Source organism: Oncorhynchus kisutch, linkage group LG22, assembly GCF_002021735.2.
Source record: "Oncorhynchus kisutch isolate 150728-3 linkage group LG22, Okis_V2, whole genome shotgun sequence".
NCBI lineage: Eukaryota > Metazoa > Chordata > Actinopteri > Salmoniformes > Salmonidae > Oncorhynchus > Oncorhynchus kisutch.
The window spans coordinates 43669513-43684892 of record NC_034195.2 but is presented as its reverse complement, the minus strand read 5'-3'; the positions used below and the strand labels follow the sequence as shown (position 1 = coordinate 43684892).

Sequence of the window (15380 nt, the reverse complement as noted above, 5' to 3'; positions counted from 1 at the left end):
CAACCAATTTGACAGAGCTTGAACATTTTTTAAAATAATAATGTGAAAATATTGTACAATTCATGTGTGCAAAGCTCTTAGTGATGTACCCAGAAACATTCACAGCTGTAATCGCTGTCAAAGGTGATTCTAACATGTATTGACTCAGGGGTGTGAAAACTTATGTAAATGAGATATTTCTGTATTTAATTTTCAATAAATGTGTTAAAAGTTCTAAAAACATGTTTTCACTTTGTCATTATTGTATTGTGCGTATTGTGTGTAGATGGGTGAGAAGAACATATATTTAATCCATTTTGAATTCAGGCTGTAACATAACAAAATGTGGAATAAGTAAAGGGGTATGAATACTTTCTGAAGGCACTGTAGGTATGATGCCTTACTCCGAATGAGGTCCCTTGCTGAGACAACATGGCTGCGTTCACACAGGCAGACAAATTCTGATATTTTTTATGTAACTAGAGCGCTCTCTGATCCAGCCAATCTAGAGAGGAATCCAGATGCTCCAAAACCGGAAGTACACCGAAATAGAGGCAATAAAGTGGAAACTCAGAGATATTGCTACAGCAACATGCAATAGGAGGGTCGACACAGTTAAGCCTTTGACGGGTTTTTTCAGAGACGCCGATATACAGTTGGTATTTGGCGACATCGTACATAGTTATCAGCGTGGACGAAATGTCAAGAGTTTTTAATCCTGGTTACTAGCTAGCTAAACTGTTGTTGTTGATTTACCAGTCGTCCATGTACCTAGCTAGCTAGCTAGCCAAGGAGGATACATATCAAATGTTACCACGGTATTAGCTACAAACGAGATAATTAAGTTAACGTTTTCTAAATAACGCTAAATTAAATGTGCACTACGCATAAATCGCTGCGCCATTTCCTGCTTGCTTGCTAAAATTCTAATAGTTCGCCTAATTTCAGTTTGTGATAAAATCAGAATCAGTGTACCATATAAACCGTCGATAAATATATTTTCAATAACCAAAAATATAGTATTTATCTGTTTGAAGCTGGTGTATTGAACTGAAAGTAAAAGAGAAAATTTAAAACGGGAAGGAAAGATATAGCGCACACAACATATCTACCGTTTCTTGGACTTGCGAATTACATATCTATTACTTAAATTTCTATGTGTATTTTGGTGGGGTCTTCCAAAAAGTGACATTTCATCTTGAAATCACTAGTTGATACAAGAATCTCGAAATAGGTGTTCACTCAATACGTATTTTTCGGAACTTTCCAAAGTGGCAAACCTTGCACCAGTCAATATGCCTTTGCTGTTTTTGGAGAGATTTCCATGGCCCAGTTTGCAGACATACACAGCTCTGAGTGCTGTATTTCTCGCTGGGTCAATATTGAGTGGCTACTGTACTGTCCCAGAGCCAGTAGAGTACACACAGACACAGAGCAGTTCTCCTGTAGAAAGTGATGATGTTGATGAGGACCCAATCACCAGCCTTACCGATGTGGCAGCCACTGTCCGGTTGTACCTGGTCTCAGACACTGTTTTTGTTTGGGTAAGTTCATGAACTCTGCTCCTGTGGTTTGTTGATAATTCAGTACAATTCAAAGCATGACTATCTGAATATTGTGTAGCGGACTAAACTCCACTACATGGTAAAGGATGTTTAATGATATACTTCACCAACGGCGTGGAGCTGAGAACAGGCTTTGTGGAATCTAGCTCCGACCACATCGATTTGCCTGAGGTCAATACTTAAATATAAATTATGAAACGGCCCATGTTTATCCTCTGTAGTTGCGTGCCTTTCTTTGTTTGCTGAAATCCATACTTTTTCAATGAAGGGTTAATCACATACAACTACCGACTGTTTGCTCATCGGTGTTGCTCTAAGATGGCAACTCAGTGTAAATGTGCATGTGCCTATTGAATTTCAACAATTAAATAATCAGTGGTGGTATTTGATTAATGTTTATTGAAAAAGTATACATTTCAGTAAATAAAGGCAACCATCTACAGAGGACAAACACAGGTACACGGTGGGTGTTTTTAATATTTTTTGAAGTATTAACCTTGGGTGAATCGATATAGTCCGAGCTACAGTACAATTCAAACGTTTGGACACCTACTTATTTAAGGGATTTTCTTTATTTTTTAAACAATTTTCTACATTGTATAATAATAATGAAGACATCAAAGCTATGAAATACCACACCATGGAATCATGTAGTAACCAAAAAAGTGTTAAACAAATCAAAATATATTTGAGATTCTTCAATGTAGCCACCCTTTGCCTTGGTGACAGCTTTGTACACTCTTGGCATTCTCTGAAACCAGCTTCATGAGGTAGTCACCTGGAATGCTTTTCAAACAGTCTTGAATGAGTTCCCACATATGCTGAGCACTTGTTGTCTGCTTTTCCTTCATTCTGCGGTCCAACTCATCCCATACCATCTCAATTGGCTTGAGGTTGGGTGATTTTGGAGGCCAAGTAATCTGATGCAGCACTCCATCACTCTCCTTGGTCAAATAGCCCTTACACATCCAGGAGGTGTGTTTTGGGTCATTGTTCTGTTGAAAAACAAATCATAGTCCCACTAAGCGCAACCCAGATGGGATGATGTGTCAGCTGCAAAATGCTGTGGTAGCTATGCTGGTTAAGTGTGCCTTGAATTCTAAATAAATCACAGACCATCACACTTCCATGCTTCACGGTGGGAACCACACATGCGGAGATCATCCATTCACGTACTTTGCGTCTCACAAAGACATGGCGGTTGGAACCAAAAATCTCAAATTTGTACTCATCAGACCAAAGGACAGATTTCTACCGGTCTAATGTCCATTGCTCATGTTTCTTGGCCCAAGCAAGTTTCTTATTATTATTGTTGTCCTTTAGTAGTGGTTTCTTATCAGGAATTCGACCATGATGGCCTGATTCACGCAGTCTCCTCTGAACAGTTGATGTCTGTTACTTGAACTCTGAAGCATTTATTTGGGCTGCATTCTGAGGTCAAGTTAATTGCTTATTTCTGAGGCTGGTAACTCTAATGAACTTATCCTTTGCAGCAGAAGTAACTATGGATCTTCCTTTCCTGTGGCGGTTCTCATGAGAACCAGTTTCATTATAGCCCTTGATGGTTTTTGCAACTGCACTTGAAGAAATTTTCAAGTTCTTGACATTTTCCAGATTGACTGACCTTCATGTCTTAAAGTAATGATGCACAGTCGTTTCTCTATGCTTATTTGAGCTGTTCTTGCTAAAATATGGACTTCGTCTTTTAACAAATAGGGCTATCTTCTGTATACCAACCCCACCTTGTCACAACACAACTGATTGGCTCAAACACATTAAGAAGGAAAGAAATTCCACAACATATCTTTAACAATGCACACCTTTTTAACTGAAATGCATTCAAGGTGACTACCTAAAGAAGCTGGTTGAGAGAATGGCAGGAGTGTACAAAGCTGTCATCAAGGTAAAGGGTGGCTACTTTGAAGAATCTCAAATATAAAATATATTTTGGGTTGTTTAACACTTTTTTGTTGTTGTTGGTTACTACATGATTCCATGTGTTATTTCATAGTTTTGATGTCTTCACTATTATTCTACAATGTAGAAAATAGTAAAAAATAAAGAAAAACCTAGAGAGGAACCAGGCTATGAGGGGTGGCCAGTTCTCTTCTTGCTGTGCCGAGTGGAGATTATAACAGAACATGGCCAAGATGTTCAAATGTTAATAAATGACCAGCATGGTCAAATAATAATAATCACAGTAGTTGTCAAGGGTGCAGCAAGTCAGCACCTCAGGAGTAAATGTCAGTTGGCTTTTCATAGCCGATCATTAAGAGTATCTCTACCACTCCTGCTGTGTCTAGAGAGTTTAAAACAGCAGGTCTGGGACAGGTAGCACATCCAGTGAACAGGTCAGGATTCCATAGCCGCAGGCAGAACAGTTGAAACTGGAGCAGCAGCACGGCCAGGTGGACTGGGGACAGCAAGGAGTCCTCATGCCAGGTAGTCCTGAGGCATGGTCCTAGGGCTCAGGTCCTCTGAGAGAGAGAAAGAGAGAATTAGAGAGGGCATACTTAAATTCACACAGGACACCGGATAAGACATGAGAAGTACTCCAGATATAACAAACTGAACCTAGCCCCCCGATACAAACTACTGCAGCATAAATACTAGAGGCTGAGACAGGAGGGGTCAGGAGACACTGTGGCCCCATCTGATGATACCCCCGGACAGGGCCAAACAGGAAGGGTATAACCCCACCCACTTTGCCAAAGCACGGCCCCCAGTACACTAGAGGGATATCTTCAACCATCAACTTACCATCCTGAGACAAGGCCGGAGTATAGCCCACAAAGATCTCCTCCACGGCCCAACCCAGACAGGAAGATCACATCAGTGACTCAACCCACTCAAGTGATGGCATGAAAGAGCACCAGTAAGCCAGTGACTCAGCCCCTGTAATAGGGTTAGAGGCAGAGAATCCCAGTGGAAAGAGGGGAACCGGCCAGGGAGAGACAGCAAGGGCGGTTCGTTGCTCCAGATCCTTTCCGTTCACCTTCACACTCCTGGGCCAGACTACACTCAATCATATGACCCACTGAAGAGATGAGTCTTCAGTAAAGACTTAAAGGTTGAGACCGAGTCTGCATCTCTCACATGGGTAGGCAGACCATTCCATAAAAATGGAGCTCTGTAGGAGAAAGCCCTGCCTCCAGCTGTTTGCTTAGAAATTCTAGGGACAATTAGGAGGCCTGCGTCTTGTGACCGTAGCGTACGTGTAGGTATATACGGCAGGACCAAATGAGAGAGATAGATAGGAGCAAGTCCATGTAATGCTTTGTAGGTTAGCAGTAAAACCTTCAAATCAGCCCTTGCCTTAACAGGAAGCCAGTGTAGGGAGGCTAGCACTGGAGTAATATGATCACATTTTTTGGTTCTAGTCAGGATTCTAGCAGCCGTATTTAACACTAACTGAAGTTTATTTCGTGCTTTATCCAGGTAGCCGGAAAGTAGAGCATTGCAGTAGTCTAACCTAGAAGTAGCAAAAGCATGGATACATTTTTCTGCATCATTTTTGGACAGAAAGTTTCATATTTTTGCAATGTTACGTAGATGGAAAAAAGCTGTCCTTGAAACAGTCTTGATATGTTTGTCAAAAGAGAGATCAGGGTCCTGAGTAACACCAAGGTCCTTCAGTTTTATTTGAGACGACTGTACAACCATTAAGATTAATTGTCAGATTCAACAGAAGATCTCTTTGTTTCTTGGGACCTAGAACAAGCATCTCTGTTTTGTCCGAGTTTAAAAGTAGAACGTTTGCAGCCGTCCACTTCCTTATGTCTGAAACACAGACTTCTAGCGTGGGTAATTTTGGGGCTTCACTATGTTTCATTGAAATGTACAGCTGTGTGTCATCCGCATAGCAGTGAAAGTTAACATTATGTTTTCGAATGACATCCCCAAGAGGTAAAATATATAGTGAAAACAATAGTGGTCCTAAAATGGAACCTTGAGGAACACCTACATTTATAGTTGATTTGTCAGAGGACAAACCATTCACAGAGACAAACTGATATCTTTCCGACAGATAAGATCTAAACCAGGCCAGAACTTGTTCGTGTAGACCAATTTGGGTTTCCAATCTCTCCAAAAGAATGTGGTGATCGATGGTATCAAAAGCAGCACTAAGGTCTAGGAGCACGAGGACAGATGCAGAGCCTCGGTCTGATGCCATTAAAAGGTAATTTACCACCTTCACAAGTGCAGTCTCAGTGCTATGATGGTGTCTAAAACCAGACTGAAGCATTTCGTATACATTGTTAGTCATCAGGAAGGCAGTGAGTTGCTGCGCAACAGCCTTTTCTAAAATTTGAGAGGAATGGAAGATTCGATATAGGCCGATAGTTTTTTAAATATTTTCTGGGTCAAGGTTTGGCTTTTTCAAGAGAGGCTTTATTACTGCCACTTTTAGTGAGTTTGGTACACATCCGGTGGATAGAGAGCCGTTTATTATGTTCAGCATAGGAGGGCTAATCACAGGAAGCAGCTCTTTCAGTAGTTTAGTTGGATTAGGGTCCAGTATGCAGCTTGACGGTTTAGAGGCCATGATTATTTTCATCATTGTGTCAAGAGATATAGTACTAAAACACTTGAGCGTCTCTCTTGATCCTAGGTCCTGGCAGAGTTGTGCAGACTCAGGACAACTGAGCTTTGAAGGAATACGCAGATTTAAAGAGGAGTCCGTAATTTGCTTTCTAATAATCATGATCTTTTCCTCAAAGAAGTTCATGAATTTATTACTGCTGAAGTGAAAGCCATCCTCACTTGGGGAATGCTGTATTTTAGTTAGCTTTGCGACAGTATCAAAAATAAATTTAGGATTGTTCTTATTTTCCTCAATTAAGTTGGAAAAATAGGATGATCGAGCAGCAGTGAGGGCTCTTCGATACTGCACGGTACTGTCTTTCCAAGCTAGTCGGAAGACTTCCAGTTTGGTGTGGCGCCATTTCTGTTCCAATTTTCTGGAAGCTTGCTTCAGAGCTCAGGTATTTTCTGTATATCAGGGAGCTAGTTTCTTATGAGAAATGTTTTTAGTTTTTAGGGGTGCAACTGCATCTAGGCTATTGCGCAAGGTTAAATTGAGTTCCTCGGTTAGGTGGTTAACTGATTTTTGTCCTCTGACGTCCTTGGGTAGGCAGAGGGAGTCTGGAAGGGCATCAAGGAATCTTTGTGTTGTCTGTGAATTTATAGCACGACTTTTGATGCTCCTTGGTTGGGGTCTGAGCAGATTATTTGTTGCATTTGCAAATGTCATAAAATGGTGGTCCGATAGTCCAGGATTATGAGGAAAAACATTAAGATCCACAACATTTATTCCATGGGACAAAACTAGGTCCAGAGTATGACAGTGAGTAGGTCCAGAGACATGTTGGACAAAACCCACTGAGTCGATGATGGCTCCGAAAAGCCTTTTGGAGTGGGTCTGTGGACTTTTCCATGTGAATATTAAAGTCACCAATAATTAGAATATTATCTGCTATGACTACAAGGTCCGATAGGAATTCAGGGAACTCAATGAGGAATGCTGTATATGGCCCAGGAGGCCTGTAAACAGTAGCTATATAAAGTGATTGAGTAGGCTGCATAGATTTCTATATTGAAATTTGCTATCGTAAATGTTAGCAACACCCCCGCCTTTGCGGGATGCACGGGGGATATGGTCACTAGTGTAACCAGGAGGTGAGGCCTCATTTAACACAGTAAATTCATCAGGATTGTCCAAACTTTTGACTTTGTACAGTATATTCCAGAAAGCTTGGTCTTGGCTCCACACTGTTGGTGAAGTTCATCAGAAACGTCCTGTACCGTGGAGATTAGTCCGCTAGATATTGTGCTGATATTGCAATTGAGACTTTCGTAACCCGGGACAAACTTTTACCTTGATATTGAAATAATGGATTTGGGATAGTGTCAATTTGCTGTTTCATTTGGTGGCTGATTTAACTTTCAATTCAATATGTCATGTTGATCAGGTGATGGTGAATACAGCCTGCTGTGTCCTGATGCTGATTGCAAAGGTGATCCAGTGCATTGTCTTTGGGCCACTCCGTGTCAGTGAAAAACAGGTAAGTAGGAATGTGTTTGGTGTTTTTCTAGGTAATGTCATTCATTAACCAGGTAGCCTAATGTTTTTCTTTGAAACACTTACTGCAAACTGCCAGGTCCCCTGTAACTGGGGTATAATGGGAATGTAATTTCATTAGTAGTCATTGAGATATGCATGCTAAGATCGAGGCCACTATCATAAACATTTTATTATGCAGCTGAATTAAATCCTCACGAAACCCAGATGAGATGCCTGGATAAGGCCAAAATGTAATAAATATGCCAATCTTTGATAAATCATTGCTCAATTATGCTTTTAGATACAACTGTAAAATATGTCAACAATCCTTCCTCAAAACAAAAAAGCTATTGCGACTAAATCAAATGTTGTAATGCCTTATCTGCCCTGGCTGCTTTCTCTGTCGAAACAGCACCTAAAGGACAAGTTCTGGAACTTCATCTTCTACAAGTTTATCTTCATCTTCGGGGTGCTCAACGTTCAGACGGTGGAGGAGGTGGTGATGTGGTGTCTGTGGTTTGCTGTCCTCGTCTTCATGCACCTCATGGTCCAGCTCTGCAAGGACCGCTTTGAATATGTTCGTTTCCAATAGTCCTATATAGGAGTTATCCTCTTCTCACAATATTGTTTCATCATTTGTATTTAGCCAATATCTGTAAGGCTAATCAATAGTGTCTTTGTTTTGTAAAACAAACTCTAATTTCCCCGGTTCATGAATAGGGTTTTTAATGTTATGATATTCTATTATCATCCACGGCAGTATCGTACTTTATCATTGAGTCTTGTGTGTGTTGTTACAGCTGGCATTCTCACCCACCACTCCTATGGACAGCCATGTGAGGGTTCTGACCCTGCTGGTGGGTATGCTGCTGACCTGCTGTGGCTTGGCTCTGCTCTGTGGGCTCCTGGGAAACCCCCACGGCGTACACACCGTCACCTTCATGGCCGCTGAGGTAGGATGCCTGGAGCCCGCTCCCCAGGTGGATCTCAACTGTTTTTCCTTGATTCATCGTGTCTCCTCGCCTCAGGAGAGGAATGTTTCTCCAATGCATTTTGAGATGGAGTCGACATTTAAAAAGTATTTTGGGTCCTCTTGCCTTTGTTTCTCTATTCTATATGGATAAACATTTGCGGTGTAGTGCTTATCTGCCTGTTTTTAATGTATACATCATGGTCTTATCTGATGATGCTCCCCATTATCTAACCAGACCATTGTTCTCTTATGTTTTCTTTCAGTGTATGCTGGTGTCCGTTAGAACTGGACATGTCATTATCCGGTAAGTGATTGTGCAGGCAATTGCCAAAATATTGTATATCTTGTATAAACCATTACCAACTGGTGGTACATCTTGTTAAGGTTCCCCAGCATGAAAATCAAACATGGTACTCAAACAGAAGGGGTATCTAACAAATAGTCACTGACATCAAACAAAATTAAAGAGGTGGGGTTTTAGGAAGGGTTCTGAAAGATACTCTTGGGGCTGTCCACTGAAAGTTGCATAGCAACAACAACTGGAACCTAAACGACACCCACCATGAGCACCCACTAAATGTGCCCACTAAGAGACAAATAAAATAAAAACCCACACCAAACTCAAAGACAGGAAGCAAACCAAAATGTTGGAGCAAAACAAAAACGGGGAAGATCAGATAACGGATTGTTTTTCTAGAAATCGAATAGGGAGTTGACCTTCCACATCTCTCCAGACAACTGGGGCACTGGGCCAGCCACTCTTAAAAATCACCTGGGCCATCACCTGGGCCATATTTGAGATATCAGCTGATGTACGAAGGGCTATATAAATACATTTGATTTTATTTGAAACACCTTCCCACTAACAAGATGACAAACCAGCACAGGTGTAACACAAGCTGACTAACAAAGTGACACCAGTCTGTGCGCCCCACGTGCTAACGTCAAACCTCTAAATATAAATGGAAAAGCCTGTAACAATCTGAAAAGGCTGCACGCACGCACTGAACACCTGTTCCTGCTTCCTCCAGGTACTTTATCCACCTGTGGGACTTGAACCATGAGGGCACCTGGGAGAGTAAAGGATCCTACGTTTACTACACTGACTTTGTGATGGAGCTGGCGCTGCTGGGGCTGGACCTTATGCACCACATCCACATGCTGGTGAGTTCAACACCCATCCTCACATCCACTCACTTTCACACAAAACAACTGCACAAGAGCGGCATGTTCCTATTTGACTTGTTACTAGTGTCCATTTATCTTTAGTTCCCTTCATGTTGTAACCAGAATGTCTTCTTTCTACCAACTCTTTCTCCTATCCTCTCCTCTGCTCTTTTCTCCTCTTTCTCTCCCTCTTCTCCCCTTCTCCTCTCAGCTGTTTGGTAACATCTGGCTCTCTATGGCCAGCCTGGTGATTTTCATGCAGCTGCGTTACCTGTTCCATGAGGTGCAGAAGAGAATCCGTCGCCACAAGAACTACCTCCGTGTCATCAACAACATGGAGGCCAGGTTTGTTGCTCAGTCAAGCTTTATCTTTCTACATACTGAACAGTACCTGTATTTATTTACATTACATTGTGTTATAGCTGTATCCATCTATGCTCTGAGGGATATTTGAAGGCAAAAGGTTGAAAGCAAAATATTAATTTCCATGATCTGAAAAGAACATGGGCAAAGTATTGTTCTTCGAAGTATATTGTTGATTGCAGGTTTGCTGTGGCCACCTCTGATGAGCTGGTAGCGAACAATGATGACTGTGCTATCTGCTGGGACTCCATGTTGACAGCACGCAAGCTGCCCTGTGGACATCTCTTCCACAAGTGAGCAGATATGCAAAAACGCTTAACCCCCATGCAGTGTGCATTTCAGCAACCACAACTATCTATTCTGCTATACATAACTCCAGTCCATTATCATGATTGAACATTGTGCCTAGTGCTACATAAAATTAAAGCATTATTATGGTCACTATTAACAGTGTGTTTTTGTGTGCCCAGCTCTTGCCTGCGTTCCTGGTTGGAGCAGGACACGTCGTGTCCCACATGCCGTATGTCTCTGAACATCAGCGAGGGGGCTGGAGGAGAGAGAGAGGAGAGGCAGAGGGAGCCCATGCTGGAAGACAACATGGGCCCTGGAGGCCCCGGGCCAGATGCAAGGCAACACCTCAACCAACACAACCACTTCTTCCACTTTGATGGTGAGGCCCCAACACTCACCCAGTATACTCACTTTTCTACTTTTTTACTAGCACCCAGAATCAGAACCAATTTATTTCACAGGGACAGGAGACATTAATCAACATTTAGGCTTAAGTGTAAATCATAGTCCCGCATCCCATTGTGACATAGCTATGCGTTTCTGAGACCACCGTCTGCGGGGGACGCACTAAATTCCCAACCAACGTATCTCCGGTATGTGTCCTCTATATTCATTTGAGTGTGTTGACAGTTGGAGAAATTGCTTGAGCCGTGCTGAGAATTCAAAAAGTATCATAGCCAACGGTCCAATATTCTAGAACATTGCTTTGCATACATGTTTTGGTGCTTTAAAAGTATGTAAATAAGTAGTAGGTTTTATTGGTTTCTCTCAGTCAGACTGAATTGTACACCAATTTACATTCATAATATGAATAATTAAATCATTATCAAATATTAAAATCCTAAACCAGTAAAACACTTAATATAATACAATGTTAAAATATGCAATATACGCTGAGTGTACAAAACATTAAGAGCGCATTCCTAATATTGAGTTGCACCCCACCTTTGCCCTCAGAACAGCCTCAATTCATCAGGGAGTAGACTCGATGGGATGCTGGACCCTTCTTGATACACAGGATACTTGTTGAGTTTGAACCTGGCAGTGTTGCAGTTCTTGTCACAAACCGGGTTGCCTGCCAGCTACTACCCTACCCCGTTCAAAAACACTTCAATCTTTTGTCTCTGAATGGCACACATACACCATCCATCTCTCAATTGTCTCAAGGTTTAAAAATCCTTCTTTAACCTGTCTCCTCCCCATCATCTACACTGATTGAAGTGGATTCAACAAGTGACATCAAATGTTATTTGTCACATGCACCAAATACAACCTTACCGTGAAAAAAAATCAAAATAAACTAAAGGAAAAATAGTAACACACAATAAAATAGCAATAACTAGGCTATATAGTCAATAGGCGGGGGTACGACGTAGAGGTAATATGTACATGTAGGTTGGGGTAAAGTGACTAGGCATAGATAATAACAGAGTAGTTTGTGTGTGTGGATTCCACTGAGTGTACATCAAGCCTGTGCAAGAGTCAGTGCTACAAGTAATAATAAAATAAGGGTGTCAATGTAAATAGTCCGTGTAGCCATTTGATTAACTGTTCAGCAGTCTTATGGCTTGGGGGTTGAAGCTGTTAAGCCTTTTGGTACCAGACTGGGCTTTCCGGTACTGCTTGCCGTGCGGTAACCGAGTGAACCGTCTACGACTTGGGTGGCTGGAGTCTTTGACAATTTTTAGGGCCTTCCTCTGACACCACCTGGTATAGAGGTCCTGGATGGCAGGGATCTCGGCCCCAGTGATGTAATGGGCCATACACATTACCCTCTGTAGCATGTTGCGGTTGGATGCCGAGCAGTTGCCATACCAGGCGGTGATGCAGCTAGTCGGGATGCTCTCAATGGTGCAGCCATTGGTCAGTCTATGTCATGGAAAGAGCAGGTGTTCTTAATGTTTTGTATACAAACAACAATACTATAAAGACATGGTGTGGGTGGCAGCTTTGTATTTGTATTTATTAAGGATCCCCATTTAGTTCCTGCCAGTTACTCTTCCTGGGGTCCAGCAACATTAAGGCCGTTATATACAACTTAAAATATTACATTACATTTCATAACACTTTACACAATACATTCAGTGTGTTTCCTCAGGCCACTACTCTACTACCACATATCTAGAAAATACATATTTCCACACAGGGTTGGCAGCTTCATGTTCAGCGTCATTGAGGCAAGGAAAAGGACCGGGCCAAGGAGGGTCCCCTGGGCTCCCCACATGAGGGACTCGCATTCAGATGTGGCACCATAATGACCTGTTGTCTCCTGTCAGAGAGAAAGTCCCAAACCCATGGGACTATTTCAGGCCTCAGCCCCATTGACAGGATATTTTTGATTACAGTAGTTAATATCCTGTCAAATTCTTTACTCATCAATGTAAATGTCAGTGTTGGCTATGAAACTAAATTACATCTGTAGTCCCTATTAGTTTTGTTGTTTTCTGGATCAGGCCTCAGTATCTTTAGGGCCAAGAGTAACACCCATAAAATATGCAGATAGACATCCTCTCAGTGGTTAATCTGACACAGTTGGCGACTATTCAGGCTTTTCTCTCACCACTCTAAATCCATATACAGATTAGAGAGGACACCTCTCCATGAATATCAAATGAGCTTGACCGTGCATGTATTTCACCCCTACTAGGTTCTCGCATTGCCAGCTGGCTGCCCAGTTTCTCTGTGGAAGTGATGCACACAACCAACATCCTGGGAATCGTACAACAGGCCAACAACTCCCAGCTCAATGCCATGGTCAGTGTTTGTGGGGTCCATCCATTACTTGTTTTTCTTTTTACCAGTGTCTCATTATATTCTTGTTAACTTTCACCTGTGCTATTCTCTCATGTCAGTAACAATGAAGATAAGGAGGTAAAGAAAGGAGGCTACATTAGATGTTTGAAATAATGCTACATCTCCTCTCTCGCTATCTTTAGGCCCATCAAATCGGGGAGATGTTTCCGGAGGTTCCCTACCATCTTGTGCTGCAGGATCTGCAGCTGACCCACTCTGTAGAGGTCACCACTGACAACATCCTGGACGGACGCATCGTGGTTCCTTTCCCCATACAGGTCAGTCCAACACTGCTACTCCACACGCTGGTTGTGTGGGTGCTTATGTGGTCTCCTTGGATGTGACATTAACATAAGGAAGGGCTAAAATAGAGTTCAGGGTCAATTCATCCCATGAGCCGATACCCAAAATTACTTGAGAAAAGCCTTCTTGGGACACTTGACTTCCACAGTAAGTTTAGAGCATACCTGACTTCCAGGTCTGCTTAAAATGTCTGCTGTCTCCCTCTCCAGCCTGTGGATCACTCTGCCTCCCAGGTCAACCCCTCCCCACAAGATGTGGGTGGGGCCAGCGGGAGTTCAGAGTTCGTGACCCCCGAGGTGGAGGACTTTGAGGTCAGAGGCAGCCGCTTCTCCAAGTCAGCCGAGGAGAGACAGAAGATACTGCTACAGAGGAAAGATGAGCTACTGCTACGAGCACAGAGGTACTGGATCTGCTTATTTAAAGTTAAAAAGAAAGCACTGACTTCAATGGAACACTTCCAGTTCCTAACCTGCTAGCCTGGATTTCAAATTAATCTATTATGGATGTTGCAAATGAAGCAAATTGTCTATTTTATCATATTTACTACCTTTCTATGCTCTGTTTGTGCCCACTTGTCTATTGGTGTTTTTGTTAGAATATTTGGTATTGTATGCTAAAGGGGTCGTACCCTGTGCTTTTCACCTTTTCATACTGCTCTATTCCATTCAGCTCATTGTGTTTCTCATGCTCCTATTAATGGTACTGATCTCTATTGTCAGCGATGGCTAATAATACGACCTGGTCGTGAGGCTCTGAGCAGCACTGACCCCATTAGCTCACCGATAGACATGTCCCCCGGCACCAGGACATTAACATGCCTGGCTTTAAATAGTACTTGTCTTCTTTCAAATACAGTTTGTTAGATGGGCAGGGTCTGCAGTTGCACTTTTGGGAGTATTCTATTGGTTCCATTGCACCAGGCAAGCTAAATCAAGCTGAGCCAAAGTATTTTTTTAAAATAAGCAAATATTAAATACCACCCTAGCTTCATGTCCACATCCCGGCTCAACCTTAACCCTAGCCTCAACCCTAACTCTAGCCTCAACACTAGCCTCAACCACAACCCTAACTCTAGCCTCAACCCTAACCTTAGCTTCATGTCCACGTCCCTGCTCAACCGTAGCCTCAACCCTAACCCTAGCTTCATGTCCACGTCCCGGCTCAACCCTAACCCTAGCTTCATGTCCACATCCTGGCTCAACTGTAACCCTAAGAACTCAGCAGAGGTCTTAAACTAAAACCTGCTCTTCCTGCGCCCCTCTCAGGAGATATCTGAGCAAGAGCCCAGAGGAAAACGCTGCTGCTATGAACGACGACGATGAGTACGATGAAGGTCTGCCCTCTCTTGAGGATGACATCCCAGCAGGTTCAGTTTTAGACTCTATGACCCTGCGACGCAGAAAGTTAGCGGCAGCTGCTGAGCGCCGCATGCACACTTACCAGTGAAGAGGCTGGACTGGGAACTAGGGCCGGGATGATACCAGTATTACCATACTCGTTAGTATCATGGCAAGGAAACCAAACACAAAGCGGAATTAACTTTAGGAAAACATCCCTAATGTTGGAATCAAATGAAATTATGTTGTCATCCAGAGTCACATGTATTTATTTTCCAAGCTGTAGCAAACAATATCTTGCATACAGCAGGTTATTAAAGGACCAGAGTTAGATCTGCTTCGTGTTTTAATTTTGGTCATGGACATTCTTTTGTGATACTGGTATTGTTACAGCCCTAGTGGGAACCAGTAAGATTTATACTGGTTACGACAGGTCTCACTGTACCACCAAACCTGCCCCTCTACAGTCCATCTAGGGCCGGAGTAAATAACCTACTACTGAATGGACTGTCTATCTGTTAAATTAACCTGAGAAATGTGCATGA

At 42.5% G+C, this 15380-nt stretch overlaps 1 protein-coding gene across 1 annotated transcript; it reads left to right on the top strand.

Annotated features, from left to right (window-relative positions):
• Positions 1 to 381: 381 nt before the first annotated feature.
• On the top strand, positions 382 to 15166 carry amfra (autocrine motility factor receptor a). The gene is made up of 13 exons (XM_020456445.2): positions 382 to 1523; positions 7517 to 7609; positions 8021 to 8185; positions 8409 to 8561; positions 8845 to 8885; positions 9613 to 9745; positions 9960 to 10093; positions 10294 to 10404; positions 10582 to 10781; positions 13050 to 13156; positions 13339 to 13473; positions 13708 to 13898; positions 14764 to 15166. The coding sequence occupies exons 1-13, from the start codon at positions 1275 to 1277 to the stop codon at positions 14942 to 14944; spliced, it is 1893 nt and encodes a 630-aa protein (XP_020312034.1). The 5' UTR covers positions 382 to 1274; the 3' UTR covers positions 14945 to 15166.
• The last annotated feature ends 214 nt before the right edge of the window (positions 15167 to 15380 follow it).